Below are 13,472 nucleotides of genomic sequence, written 5' to 3'. Positions count from 1 at the left end.
GTGCAGGCAATCTTTGCCATCTGATACAGGTAACCTAACTCTAACCCACAGAGGTGATGACCTGTGTTAGGAGAAACTTGTCTGCAATTCATTTTGTATCCACTTAGCTTTCACCATCAAAACACACTTGTGGCTCCTTTAACGTGTCAAGTCAAGTGCAGCATAATTAGATGTCTGTCTTCTCTTTGAAAATCATTTTCTGTTTTGAAGTGTACCGCGGATCATGGGACATTGGAGGCCAGGGAGATGAGCACTGTCTTGCAACATAGAGACATTTCTCACACTTTCTCACTTCCTTAGTGAAATTGCTATGTGGTAACTTGTGAATCTCAGCACAATCCGTGGAGAACAGGGGATCAGGAGGATCTCTGGTCATTCCTTTTGGATTTCCTAAAGGAAAGAGCGATGTTCCCCTTCTTTTGATCTGAAGTAGCTGAAGACATGCTTTAAGGTGAGAGCTCTGGTATTTGTCATTCTGGCTTGTGCAGTGGTTGCATAATTGCAGCTCTTTAGCTCCCAAATGCCTGCTTCCCTATAACAATTGCTCCAGACCACAGGAGATAGTTCCCTTAGGCATCTTCCTTTACTTCCACTGTGTGCACTTCAGTTTATTTGCAGTACCAAGATGTGTGAGGGTGGCAGCAGCTCTCATCTAGGTGCAAAATGTTCAGAGATACTTCTCCTTAAATATTTTCCAGACCATAAGCAGTGAGTAAGAGACTTGGTTCTGTGGACATGAGCTCTATCTCTGCCCCTCCTCTAAGGTTTAAAAAGAAATGATGTTGTACTTAGGAAGACTTGGGAGGGAACAACAGTAGACAAGTTAGAAGTTTCTTTTTTTTTTTTTCCCTTATAAAGTTTTCGTAAGCAGATCTGGATTTCTCAGAATGGCCCTACACCTATGCTGTCTTAAAACTGCATGTTACTAAATGGTCAGTGCAGTTGCCATTGATATTTTAAAAATTACAAATGAAAACAAAACTAATGTAGGTATGAGGGAATATCACTTGAATAATTACCCTTCTATTCCTCCAATGCTATTACAAATAAACTCCTAAACATTTTATTTCTAGTTTTATTGCATATTCTTATATAAGAGCCTTACTAAAACCTTATTGCTTTAAGTCAGCAGGAGGAAAAATACTAATGTATTTGAGTTTAGATAATACAAACAAAAGAGGCAGAGTAAAAATATCTAAAAGCAGTGAAGTTTTCTTTCTATCTATTATTTGCAAGCATCTTAAAAAAAAAAGTTCCCCCATGTAACACGTTTTAGCTTATTGGCTTTGGTTTTCTTAACTTTTGCAGAAGCTCTGGGAACAGTTTGGTTCGCCTGGGAAATTCTCAACTACTTTGCATCAGGAATATCTTCCTCAGCACAAGGTGGCAGTGCCCACTCTGAGACAGCTGGTCAGCACACACATCCATGCTGCAGAGCTGGTCGTAGACCCAGCCATGTCCAGTCCCTTACCTGACCTCACTCCTCCTCCTCTGCTCACTCACAAATTTTTGTAAACATCTGGGAACTTCATCTCTCTGAGAGGTTGCAGTTAGGTCAGTCAGTGCGTTCAGCTGTTGTGAGGGAGTGGATTAAGGGACACAGTAACAGGGAAATCTCCATTTCTTCTGAAACCAAATGGATAGATTTTTTTTTTTCCTCCTATCAGGAAAAATAATATTTTTCATCTTCCTATATGATAGTCTTACTAGGTTGCTTTGATAGGCCACAGTAGTTAATTCACACAGGTAACAATCACAGAGGTAAACTTTGAATTACGTTTCCTGCAGTCATCTTATTAGGTAAATACAAAATTAGGATAGAACCATTCCAAGGGGGAGTAAAGAAAGGGCAGTAAATTGTGTCTCTTGATCTCAAGGGCACCTTGCTTGTCATTAAAAGCTTGGATTAAGTTCCTGATTAGAGCTAGCCTTGTTCTAAAACATACATGGAAAATTGGAGAAGTGAGCTCCAGCAGTTGCTTGGATGAAGAAGACACTGTCTCAGGAAAAAAGCATTTGAGTTGCTCTTATCTGTGCCTTGGAATTGATCTTAGCTTTACATTAAGGCTAACATGAGGCATTACAAAGCCAGTAAGAACTCTGAGATTGCAGCAGTGTAACAGCATAAGCTTGCTGAAGGATATTAAGAGGAAGAAAGATTTTGACTGCTGGTAGGTTTGCAGAATATGTGTAGTTGCATATAAAAAAGATTCGTTTTGCCTGATGCAGAAAATGGCTTTACTAATTTGAGGAAGATTGTCTTGTTCAGCCAAAGATAACAGATTGGAATAACTATTTTCTTTTTAAAAATTAATATTAAGTTTGGAAACAATTCCTAAATAAGGAGTGAAAAAATAATCCCTAATTAAATAATCTAAATTAACTTTTTCATATATTTTCTGAATGCATGTTTTGAAGAAGAGAATTCATAAAATTTGCTGAATAATACCTGGAAAGATGGGTGGTAGAAAAGAAAATGTTTAAATAAATTTGTTTTAAGTTTTATACCCTGTGTTTCAGAACTATAGAAGAGATTAAATTATGTTAAATCTTCAGAACTCAAAGCATCCATTAATTTCTCAGGATGACATTGCATTTAAATTAAAATCAATATTTTAGGTTGACATTGTGAAAGCTGTTAACTACATAAAGCTTGAAGGAAGCTTGATGCTAAATAAATATACATGATGAGTTGCTGCTTCATGTGTTTTAAGAATTTGAATTTTGCTACGTTTTCTCTGCAGACGACATTAGTTAAGTGAGCATATTTCATGAGTGAACTTAAAATGCATTTGTATCTGAGCTTATGAGGCAAATATATGTCTTCTGCTTTAGAGACTCCATGAAGGGATCTTGCCATGAAGAAGCAATACCTGATGTGGAAGAAGTAAAGGGAAACCCACTTGCAAAGCTCTGGTCATACAACAGCTGAGGGGGAGAAATGGAGACAGTGTAAACATTTATCAGCCCTCCGAAATCTCCACCTAGGCAGTATTTTTATTATATTTTTAATTCACAAAGCCCATATTTTAAGCAGCCCTTAAGGAAACCTACTCCCAGATGTTGTCAGCTTGAGCTGTTTCCTGGAGTATCAAGTAAAATGCAAAGGTTTCTGTCCTTACAGAATAAGAACAGGAAAAAACAACTTCAGTTCACCGCATTTCTCATGGTACAGCCTATCGGCAGAAAGCCCAGAGCTTTATACATGTGTTGCTTAACAAATTTAACCACCTCCTGTTAGTGGCACTCAAAATAAACTAGTTGGTTAATTAGATAGTGTGTATAGCCTTGCCTTTTCCTATTGGGACCATGAAAGTGGGAGCATTGGTTGAGTGGTAAACTGATAAACTTCACTTGAAGTAATTCCACGGTAAAGCGAAATTACGGTAATAGTCAGAGCATTCCTATGCCATATCTCCTATAGGAAACGGGCTGTAGATTCCAGTGGAACTGAAGCATATCAAATACAGACTTTAAGTTTATGTTTGTGAGGCTTATACACTCAGTGTGGCAGCTAATGGCTTGAAATATGCAGGGAACAGCATCACTTGTCACACATCAGGAAGAAGCTTACTGATACAATTTTAAAAAAAGGGCAGAGGAGGAAGAAAGAAGTGGGGCCTTTGACATGTAATAAAGATTTTCTGTTCTTTTTCAGGATCAAAAAATGGTTAGAAACTGTATTAATAAATTGCAGCACAAATTTTCATTTAGGCCTTGACTATCTATCTTCCAGAATGAATACAATGAATTGCTGAATTATTTCAGCATCTGCTCAGCATGAAGAAATAAGGCAATTGGAATATTGTGTATATCGTGACTTTGGGACATAGGGATGGCTGCTGTTAAGAAAGAGAACTTTGCTGAGTGGACACAGAAAAAGCCAAACTATAAGAGTATGGAGAACTTACGTCAGGAGGGAGAAGTGGGTGCTCTGACTCAGGGCAGGGAGAAGATGAGGTTGTGAATGTGTTCTGGACTGTGCAGCTGGAGCCAGAACAGCCGTGTCTCTTATGGGGAGGGGTATTTGTGGATGGGTGCTTTTTTATGCCCTTACCTTCACACAGTTGTGCTTTCTCTGTAGCCCTACATGGAGGCTGGCCATCTAAATCCACGTTAACACTTTTTATGTTAAATACACTGCAAAACAGAAATAGTTCTTTGGTTCTTTTTTTTTAATCTTTTGCAAGATTAAAAAAATACAGTTGCTTGGTGAATACATTAGCCTTTCAAAAATGCTAAGTTCACCAAAACTAAGACCTCTTTTATCTTTTTACTTTGATTTCCAGCATATTTGCTATGGTCTCATCATGCCCAATAACTGACACATCAGCTCTGTCTTTATACGTGGCGCAGAAATCAAGAAACACGGTATGTGAATACCACATGATACAACCCAACATATTCCTTTTTCTAAGCATGTTTGAGAGCTTTGCTTTACCAAAACTATGCCCATGTGTTCACATCCTCACTAAAGAGAAGTAGTACAGTATGCAGTAAATTAAGTGACCCCTTTGTCCTCTTGAGTAGTTATTTCACCTGCTACACAAGGTACTGCCTCAGTGATGGATACACGAGTGGTATATCACCAGGCAGCTGCTCTGTTTCTCCTGCCTCTGCTGGTAGCCTTAATGGATAGAGATTCTGCTGGGGTGCTTTGGCACACTGGAAGCTCTGCTGAAAGGAGGTGTGTTGGCCTCAGTCACTCCGTGTACACCTGAACATCTCTCTGGTTGCCAACAGTGTCCAAGATGGCTGGGCTCTAACCAGGCTTTATTTCTTTTTTATAATCAGAATCGCTCATCTGCTAATGTCTCCCAGCTAACCCCTTCATCATCACCTGTGAATGCAGCTAGAATCAGTGAGTAAGTACTACTGACCATCACCAGCTGTATGCAGGAGGGATAAATTATAGATTACTTGGGTGGGAAACTGGCTTTCTTGGGTTTCAGAGTTGAGAGTTTTTACTAACTTGGACAACCTGGGATAACAACTGGATTAATCTTACTACGTATAAACCCAAATAAGTTTGTGAGTGAAGTAAGCTAATTGGATTTCAACGAGAAGAAGTCTTGTTTTTAAGATGAGGTAACACAGTTTGTAAGAGTGTGCATGGAAGTGCTGAAGTTGCACCACTGCTTTCTACGACAGTAAAAGACTGTTAACTCTGTCAGGTGTTTTCATAATTTATGCAGTGAGCACAGAGAGAGCAAAGTCTGTGGAGGGATATAAATAGAAAGTGAGGTGCTCCCATTGCTGGGCTGGAGAGGGCTGTGGTGGCTGTGTTTAGGTGGGCTGTGTATAACACCCAGTGGAGAAATGGAATGCTGTAACTCAACTTAGAGAGGATTGTGTTCAGTTTTGTGATGGTGTGAACATTGTTGTGTAGGTGGAGTTGAATTATGTTCTTGAAATCTTTGAGTTCCCTGAGTTGGATCTTTTCATAGGTTGTTTCTTGTTTGCTTTATTTTATGGTTTGCCAACGTCTCCCAAGTTTTCCCTGGAATGGAGAAAGTACTTAAAGATTAGAATGGTAAACAGCATCAGCCCTAATGTTTCTTCTCCTCTAATCTTTACTGAATGCACTACATTCAATTAACTTCTAGAGTATAAAAGCTGAAAAGCAGTATCTGAATTCAGTTGTGGTACAATACAGATTATTTCTGTTAGTTTGACACACACATACACACAGGTGTGTACACAGAGCACTTTGTGAAGTGTATGCTTCAGTGCTTTGGGAGCTCCATAGGTGTCTGGCTTTCTGGTTTATAAGGATATTCTTTTGGGGGTTTCTGATGTCAGTGCCAGTAGTAGCAGGCTCAGTTTACATTAAGAACTGCTTGGTGTTTAAAGTTATATTAAAAACCACGCCCACTTCTTTGTGGTCCAAATAAACAGACAAAAAATACTCTAAAGATATGAAGAGAAAAGAAGCCAATGAACTTTCCAGGAGGAGCCAGGGAAAGGTGAAACCACAAGGAGTTTGAGGGTCCATGGGAAGAGTTACAATAACTGGTTGGTTGGTGAGAGAGTGAACAGAGCTGTGAGAGTAAATATGGAGCTCAGACATCAAAAAACAGATCTATTTTTTACTGTTGTCATCTACAGTATATTTATGTCACTTGCTCTCTAAAATTCATTTCTCTGGTAGATATGTGTTCAACCGTCATTGACTTAAATCTCATCTTTTGTGTATTTTTATAATGCTTTTGTTTGTCTAAATACACGCTACCAATCTATTCAAGATCAGGACAAATTAGGTGCAATTTATTAGGCTGTTATGTACAACTTCATTTTATAACTTTAATTGAATTTTACATATCTGAGAACTTAGGGGTGTCATTTTGGGTCATTTTAATCTGTACAATTTATTAGGCTGTTATGTATAACTTCATTTCATAACTTTAACTGAATTTTACATATCTGAGAATGTAGGGATGTCATTTTGGGTCATTTTAATCTGTACAGTAATTTAAATAAATAACTTGCTTAATAGCAAGTACGTTTTGTAATCTCCTGCATTAAGAGCACTCTAAATTTGTAGTTAATGAAATGTCCTCATTGTAGCTTGTTCTTTGCTTAGCATTCATGCTTTATTTCAAACTGGGAACTGAGTACAGATTCAGGGAGGAAGGGCTGGTAAGAGAGAGTTCAGCTGTTCCTCCTCCCATTTGAAAAACAGTCATATACTCTTCTTGTTTTCTTAAAGTGGTTTGGATTATAATAGTTTTTGTATTTAAAGTAATTGGGGAAATGGAAACCAGTTCATTACAGACAGGTTTTGCAAAACATCCCGATAGGTAACATACTCAATTTTTAATGTCACAAAATCAACTGCTCTGAGCCAGGGGGATGGATTTGTGCCTACACTGTAATGGGGCCCTGTCCTTGTGGTCCAAGGCAAAGCCTTGTAAATGTTGTGGGCTAAGAATCCAGAAAAGTGCAAGAGTTGTTAATTCCTTCCATGATTTTTCCTCAGGCTCTCTTCTCCAAAACCATGCCAGAGATGACAGAGAACGAGACACCTACTAAGAAGCAGCATCGGTGAGTTTCTGTGGGAAAATGACTATTTTGTAGTTCTGTTGTCTGCAGTCATGTTGCAGTTACAAAGTTTCTAGCTAAAAGTTTGGCAATAAGGGCATGGACAAGAAGTTCTGTGTGTTCATCAGGGTTGATCCAAAAGTTTCTCTCTTGCCCTGTCTATGCCAAACTATTTGTCAAAGACATATCTACCTGGGTCACTTAGGCAAAAGAGATTCTTTCATTATTTCACTGACTCTTCTTATGTGTGTAAAACTGTGTCGCTGCCTTGGTTGGAGCACAGCCTCTGTTTTTGTGGAGGCTCCTTGTAGATATTGGGGGATAACTGTACTAATTTTGACAGGGTAATTTAAATCTCTTCCTCAACTCCCAGTGGAATCTGCATCTTACAGCTCAAATCTCTGCTGGAATTTAAATTACACTTTGAGGTTGTACAGCAACATTATGACCAAAATTTGTAACAGTGACTCAGCACTCACTCCAACTTTTCCAGAGTTTTGTTACTTTGTATTAACATGGTTGGTCTAATGCATGATTAATAGAGTAGTTCTTCAGTCCTTAGTTAAATGCAGCATTCATCTTATACTACTAACCATGTAGGATTTGATTTATGATCAAGAAAAGCTCAGAGAGAACATTGATTTGTCCTACAGGAAGTTTTTCAGTCTTTGTGGATTTAATGACTCTTTCTTACCTGACGAATAGAGTATTTTGTGTTCTGTGACGGTAATGTCAACCAAAGGAGAGCTGGGTCTCTCCAGTCCTTATATTCTTGTGCATATTTAGTATTAATGATCATCTTTAAGCATTATTTCTTAGCAGATGTCTCTGGGTCTGACCTGTAACAGTAACATTACTATTTTGTAATCCTTGTCTTAAGTTACTCTAGTTGCACACTATCTTTAGTGAGTTACCAGAAGCAGGTATCAACTCAAAGCATAAAGGATATACTGTGCCTCATATTAATCACACCTCTTCCACATGTATCTTGCATTCTAACCTCAGACCTTGTTACATCTGAACTGTTTCGACTGTAACAGTCAAAAAGGACAGCAGAAGATGCTACTCTGCTTTTTGCATACCCTTGCAGACATCTAGACTGAGAATGTGCTGCTGAACAGAAGATTTTGAAATTGTTTTTTTCTGGAATTTTGCTTTTTCCAGAAAACACATGCTTTGCTTTACTGTACTTCCTGGAAGTATTTGTCTTAGTGCATGGGTATAGTACATCTTATTTATATATGTAGAGTATATATTTGAAATTTATTGACTGCCAGTAAAGCAATTTGGGGCATTGCACAATGATTGTTGCCATCAGTCCAGTAGTTCCAGGTGAATATCTGAAACCAAACACAACCCTCACATACCCAAATCACACCTATTCAGAATTTTGAGACACTAAAGAACAGCAGCTGCAGAGGAACAGTATTTTTGGTTTCTCTCACAAAGGAAGCCTCTTTGACTCCAGAAGCTATGATGTTTGAAGGCAATGTGGCTGAAAAATAAACTTGCATGGTAAAGTTTTCTCCTGTTTCAGTGATCCAGTGAATGTAAAAGCAACATTTCAGACAAATACTTAACTGTCTTGTTCTTCAGAAACAAAACTATTTTTTTTCAATCTTTAGCCTTTTTGAACACTGCATAGTTTAATAGGAACATAAAAGCCCAGCTCTCCCCTATAAATATGTACCAATAATCAAATGGAATATTACAGTGTGCCTTGTTATATTGCAATTGATTTAAGTCTGAACATGAACAAATTTTTGTTAGAAACTGTTTAATACCAATGTCTAAGAACATCTGATTGTGACTTCTGCTGTTCTAGTTCACAGAGCGGATTATAATATTTAGTATTTTTAGCTGTAATAGAAATAATAAAAGAAATATTTGTATGCAGATCTTTAACCTTCAGTTTCACATGAGTTCTTTCCCTTTACGTTTCACAGAAAGAAAAACCGGGAGACACATAATGCAGGTAGGAACATCATGCTTTGCTGTTTGGTCTGGAAATAAGCACAGATACTTTGGAGTAGTAAAACATACTTTGCATGGAGAAGGTTCCTCCATAGGAGTTTAGTACACTGAAAAAGCCTCACCCTATCTAACACCTTTCTGTGTCCTTGCATAAAATATCTGTGCAGATTGTTTCTAGTTTGCTTTTTTCCACAGTACAAAGTTAAAGTATCAGGGAGCACCGTGACTCTGCCTTTCCAAAGCTAGTAAATTAAGAAGTAAACAATTTCAGCTGTGTTCAGTTCCAAAGAAAAACAACTGCACAGGCATTCACATGCAACTAATATCAACCTGTGTCAAAACAGAGACATCCTACCTGAGAGCTTTAGAGGCTCCCTGGATTAGAAGTACTCCTCTAGCCTATTCCTAAGGCACCCACTTGCATGTTGACACCCCAGAAATTCTGTGCAAATGTTGGCTGTATGTTGCAAGGCAACACCTTGGGCAGCACCCAGTCAGTGTCTAGCACCAATGGCATCTTCTACAAGTAGGAACACAAAGATGGACTGGGGAAGAGTCTGGCACGCTTTTGCCTGGTTTATCCAAAGAAATTCATTGCAGTTGTTCTTTTATTGTATTGAATCAGAATTTCGCAGTGTGCTTTGAAAAGACAATGATTAGAGTAAGATACAATATTATCTATCATGTGGTCTTCACAAACTCAGCTGGAAGAAACACTGAGCAGTTTCCATGTGAAGCCTGTGCAATGTTGTGCTTGTTGAGTGTGCTCAGGGTGTGGCCAATCTCTTAAGGATTTAGAAGAATCTGGAAACAGTCTTATCAAGTTTACTTCTAAGATTGCTGGCCTCATTGGAATTCCCAGTTCCTGTTTCTGTTGATAGCTTTCCAGAATTTTATCACCTGGGCTGAACCCTGAAGTTTGTGGGGACCAGCTCCTTCCAAGCCTATACTTTCTAAATCATTAATTTCTGGAAAAGCTGAGGACAGTGTTGCAAATATTACCAAAACAGAAGAGCAACACTTCACAAACACTGCTATCTGTATGTATGAGTATAAAGATTAAGTCCCAGGTATCCTGCATTTTAATTTTTACAGAGGTGCTGTAATTTGTATGGTAAATTTCTTGCATAAGAAACTTTGTCTTGCTGCATTTAGTGTATTTAGGCCTGTTTCTGTCTCCTGAAATGTAAAAAAATAATAGTTTGAGAAAGGTAAATTGAAGTGACAGGCTACTGAAATAAGACTGTTTAAATTAAACTAGCCAGTCTTTTGTAAAGGAGCAAAATGAAATACGCTTACCTGCAGGTCACAGTTTGTTTCTGTGTGCCACCAAAAGCAGAGCAACTGCACAAATCAAAAGGTTCATTCAGCACCATAAACGAACAACATAATGATTTGAGTCCTGACAAAGCCATGGCAGAACTTTTTGTCATTATTTTTTAAAGACATCTAATAGCTTTAAGTTTGCACAGAACATGAAAATATTTCAGTAAAAATAAAATAGCTACATGAGAATTAACCATATGTGAAAGAGGCTGACTGTGGTGGATCAAAAACAGAGATACTATCTGTAAAAAATATGCCAGAGGTATTTACACTCCTAGACTTACAGTGTAGACCCCTTCTGCCAATATTCAGACCTATTGAAGAGGTAAATGGTATGACTGGAAGACTATAAATCAAGCATTTTCTGACTTTCTGCAAAATAGGTATTTCACTGGAAGTAATCTCCATTCAATATTTTCTTTACTGCCGTCAGTTAGACCTTAGGGAATAGTTAAACCTTTGGACATAGACAAGAGTAATTGATTGTATATATACCTAAAGCTTCAACTATGTTCAGTGTTGGCTGGCTGCTATGTTAATATAAATTTAAAATTAAGCCTGAAGACTGATAAAATCTACATTATTTCTCTTTTGGTGCTAAATTTGACAGCATTTAAGAGGTATGGGTTTGCTTCCCAAATCTGAAACTGATTCTTTCCATGATCATTGTTCATTTGCTTTCTGTATGCTTAAATTTAATCAATGTATCTTATGAAGAGAGTGTCATAAAACTGTGTTAGAAAGCAGTTTCAAAACCTGAATTTTGAGTTGTAGGAACTTTACTTTTTCATTAAGGGGTCCAAAATGTCCCCACCTTTTGAAGGTATAGCTATTATTCACGTTATGACTCTTTGATTCCACTGAGTTTGATAACTGAGATTTACTCTAGAGGAACTTTTTTCCTCACTCAAGCTACTCCATGTTCCAATGTGTAATGAAATAATGGATCTAGGAGCCCTTACATTGTCCTAGTTGTGCTGCTGTTGTACTGACTTGCTCAACCAGATGACACAGTACATATTATTTTTGCTTAGTGGAGAGACATCGGAAGAAGAAGATTAATGCTGGGATAAACAGAATTGGAGAACTCATTCCCTGCTCTCCAGCACTTAAGCAGGTGAGTGTCCATCCAGAGGTGCATACAAGTTTCCTGTCAAATGTTCAAATGTTTGTTTGTTGAAGTATAAATACTTATGTTACTATTTGTATTAGCAAAAAGGCAAAACTGTCTGAATCAATATACTCGAAAATATCACTAGTTATTAGTATTTTAAAAACGTAATAGAATTTCTGTTTGGAAGTGCAGGGTCACATGAATGCAGTTACACAGATTTTGAGCATTTTATCTGAAATTGTTGTATATGACTGCTTATTTTTGTCATCCTTCATATAATGTCTTGAAAGCAATTCAGAAACTGAAATTATAGTAATAGTAATTTAAGTTACTTCCCTTGCAAAAGATGAAGCAAGACAAATGCTCTGAAGTTGATGCACAGAAGCATCATTTTCAAGGTAGAGGAATACCCTGCAGAGACTGTTCCTACTGAACAGTAGAAGAAATTAAGTGAACAAAGGTTTTGCAGGCAGAATAGGCATAGTTTCATAAAAAGATGATTGTGGATGGGTTATTTTCTCTTTCCATATTCCCTAGTACACTACTTTCAAAATTATGCATATATCTCCCTGGATAGTTGTTCCATGTTTGTTTCTTTTCCTAATAAAATATTTACAAGGCAATATCCTGGAAATTCCATGTGATGTGTATGTTTATTAGTGAACATGAATTTTAGGCTGATCATCAGGAAAGGATGCTGGCTGTTCAGGATCTGTGGCCTTAGTATTTACCTCTGGGCATCAGAAAGTATCAGTTCCAGCACTGAAAATGTTACTCTGTAAAATCTCACAGCATTTTAGGGTCAGTATCACTCACAAAAACTGTAGTTTCATCTTACAAAAGCAACCGAACCAAAAAACAACCTCCAAAAACCCCAACCCAAACCAAAAGAAAACAAACCCTACTCAGTGATATTCAGAGCATAATTTTATAGTAAAGACCTCTTGGAGTAAGTGCAGCCTCATCACTAATGGATTTACAAATTCTAGACCTTTCTCCTAATTTTATATATATATGTTTTCTTTTACAGAGCAAGAACATGATCTTGGATCAGGCCTTTAAGTATATAACAGAAATGAAAAGGCAGAATGATGAACTTCTGTTAAATGGAGGGAACAATGAGCAGGGTAAGTACAGATGCTGGCTGGGGGCTCTAGAATTTCTGACCCTCACTTCTGCTATGTCTCTGTACTGACTAACAACAAAGCCTGGAACCACAAACAGGAATCCCAAAAAATTATGCACATACAGGAAAAATACAGCTGCTTAGAATATCTTGGAACAAAAAGCCAGCAGTAAGCTCAAGTGAGTGTTCTAGCACGTAGCTGGGAGATAATGAAGCAATTGCATTGTGATGTACAGTAATTACAGAGCATTTTAGGTGATGTGGCATCATCTGGTAAATTCTGCCTCAGTTTATTCTACTGTAGTGATCAGAATGATTTCTGACAAACTTCAGTTAGATGTTTTTCATTGAAAAGATGAAGTTTTCTTAATTCATAAAGCTTTTTTTCCTTTGAAAAGCTGTAAAAGTTATAACTGCTCATTTAATAAAAATATAATGTATCATATAGAATTTACTTGAATAGATGTGTAATAGTACAGTGATGGAGGTGTGAAAAATAAAATCTCAGAGTTAATGTTGTGGTTTGTGATTTTTATTTCTGCTTTATTGTGATTTTCTAGTTTGATGAGCCATCTCCCAAGTGCATTGCCAGTTTTTGTGGCTTTACACGAGTGCTTTGTATTTAATTTTGTGTTTAATTTTTAGATGTAATGAAACTTAATTCTTCTGAGAAGCTGTAAGATTACCAATTAAAACAGTTTTGGTGTTTGCAAAAGAGCAGGGAGAAGAAAAAGATTAATGTGCTTGTCTTTGCTTCAGGAATTAAACAATTTTGATTAACATTCAGTTTCATCTGAGTTAGTCCTAATGTTTTTTCCTAAGTAATTTAATATATCCTGCTATTGGTAATGGAATAGTCTTTGAAATTCATTCAATAGAGAGACTTATCAG

At 37.3% G+C, this 13,472-nt stretch overlaps 1 protein-coding gene across 3 annotated transcripts in view; it reads left to right on the top strand.

Moving 5' to 3' along the window:
- The window catches only part of USF3 (upstream transcription factor family member 3), a 34,871-nt gene that overhangs the window by 6,780 nt on the left and 14,619 nt on the right, over positions 1-13,472 (top strand). Inside the window, exons 2-7 of one of the 3 annotated variants that reach the window (XM_014884177.2) lie at positions 4,290-4,371; positions 4,795-4,865; positions 6,980-7,044; positions 8,988-9,016; positions 11,376-11,458; positions 12,486-12,582. In XM_014884177.2, the coding sequence (XP_014739663.2) occupies positions 6,998-7,044; positions 8,988-9,016; positions 11,376-11,458; positions 12,486-12,582 (256 nt within the window). In that variant the 5' untranslated portion in view covers positions 4,290-4,371; positions 4,795-4,865; positions 6,980-6,997. Of the gene's footprint in view, positions 1-4,268; positions 4,372-4,794; positions 4,866-6,979; positions 7,045-8,987; positions 9,017-11,375; positions 11,459-12,485; positions 12,583-13,472 lie in introns of those variants that run through there. The other 2 variants (XM_088159044.1, XM_014884175.2) reach the window with 2 other exon arrangements.

Source organism: Sturnus vulgaris, chromosome 2, assembly GCF_052056855.1.
Source record: "Sturnus vulgaris isolate bStuVul1 chromosome 2, bStuVul1.hap1, whole genome shotgun sequence".
NCBI classification, from domain to species: Eukaryota; Metazoa; Chordata; class Aves; order Passeriformes; family Sturnidae; genus Sturnus; species Sturnus vulgaris.
Note: the sequence above shows the minus strand (reverse complement) of the source record. Positions and strands in the feature narration are given on the sequence as shown.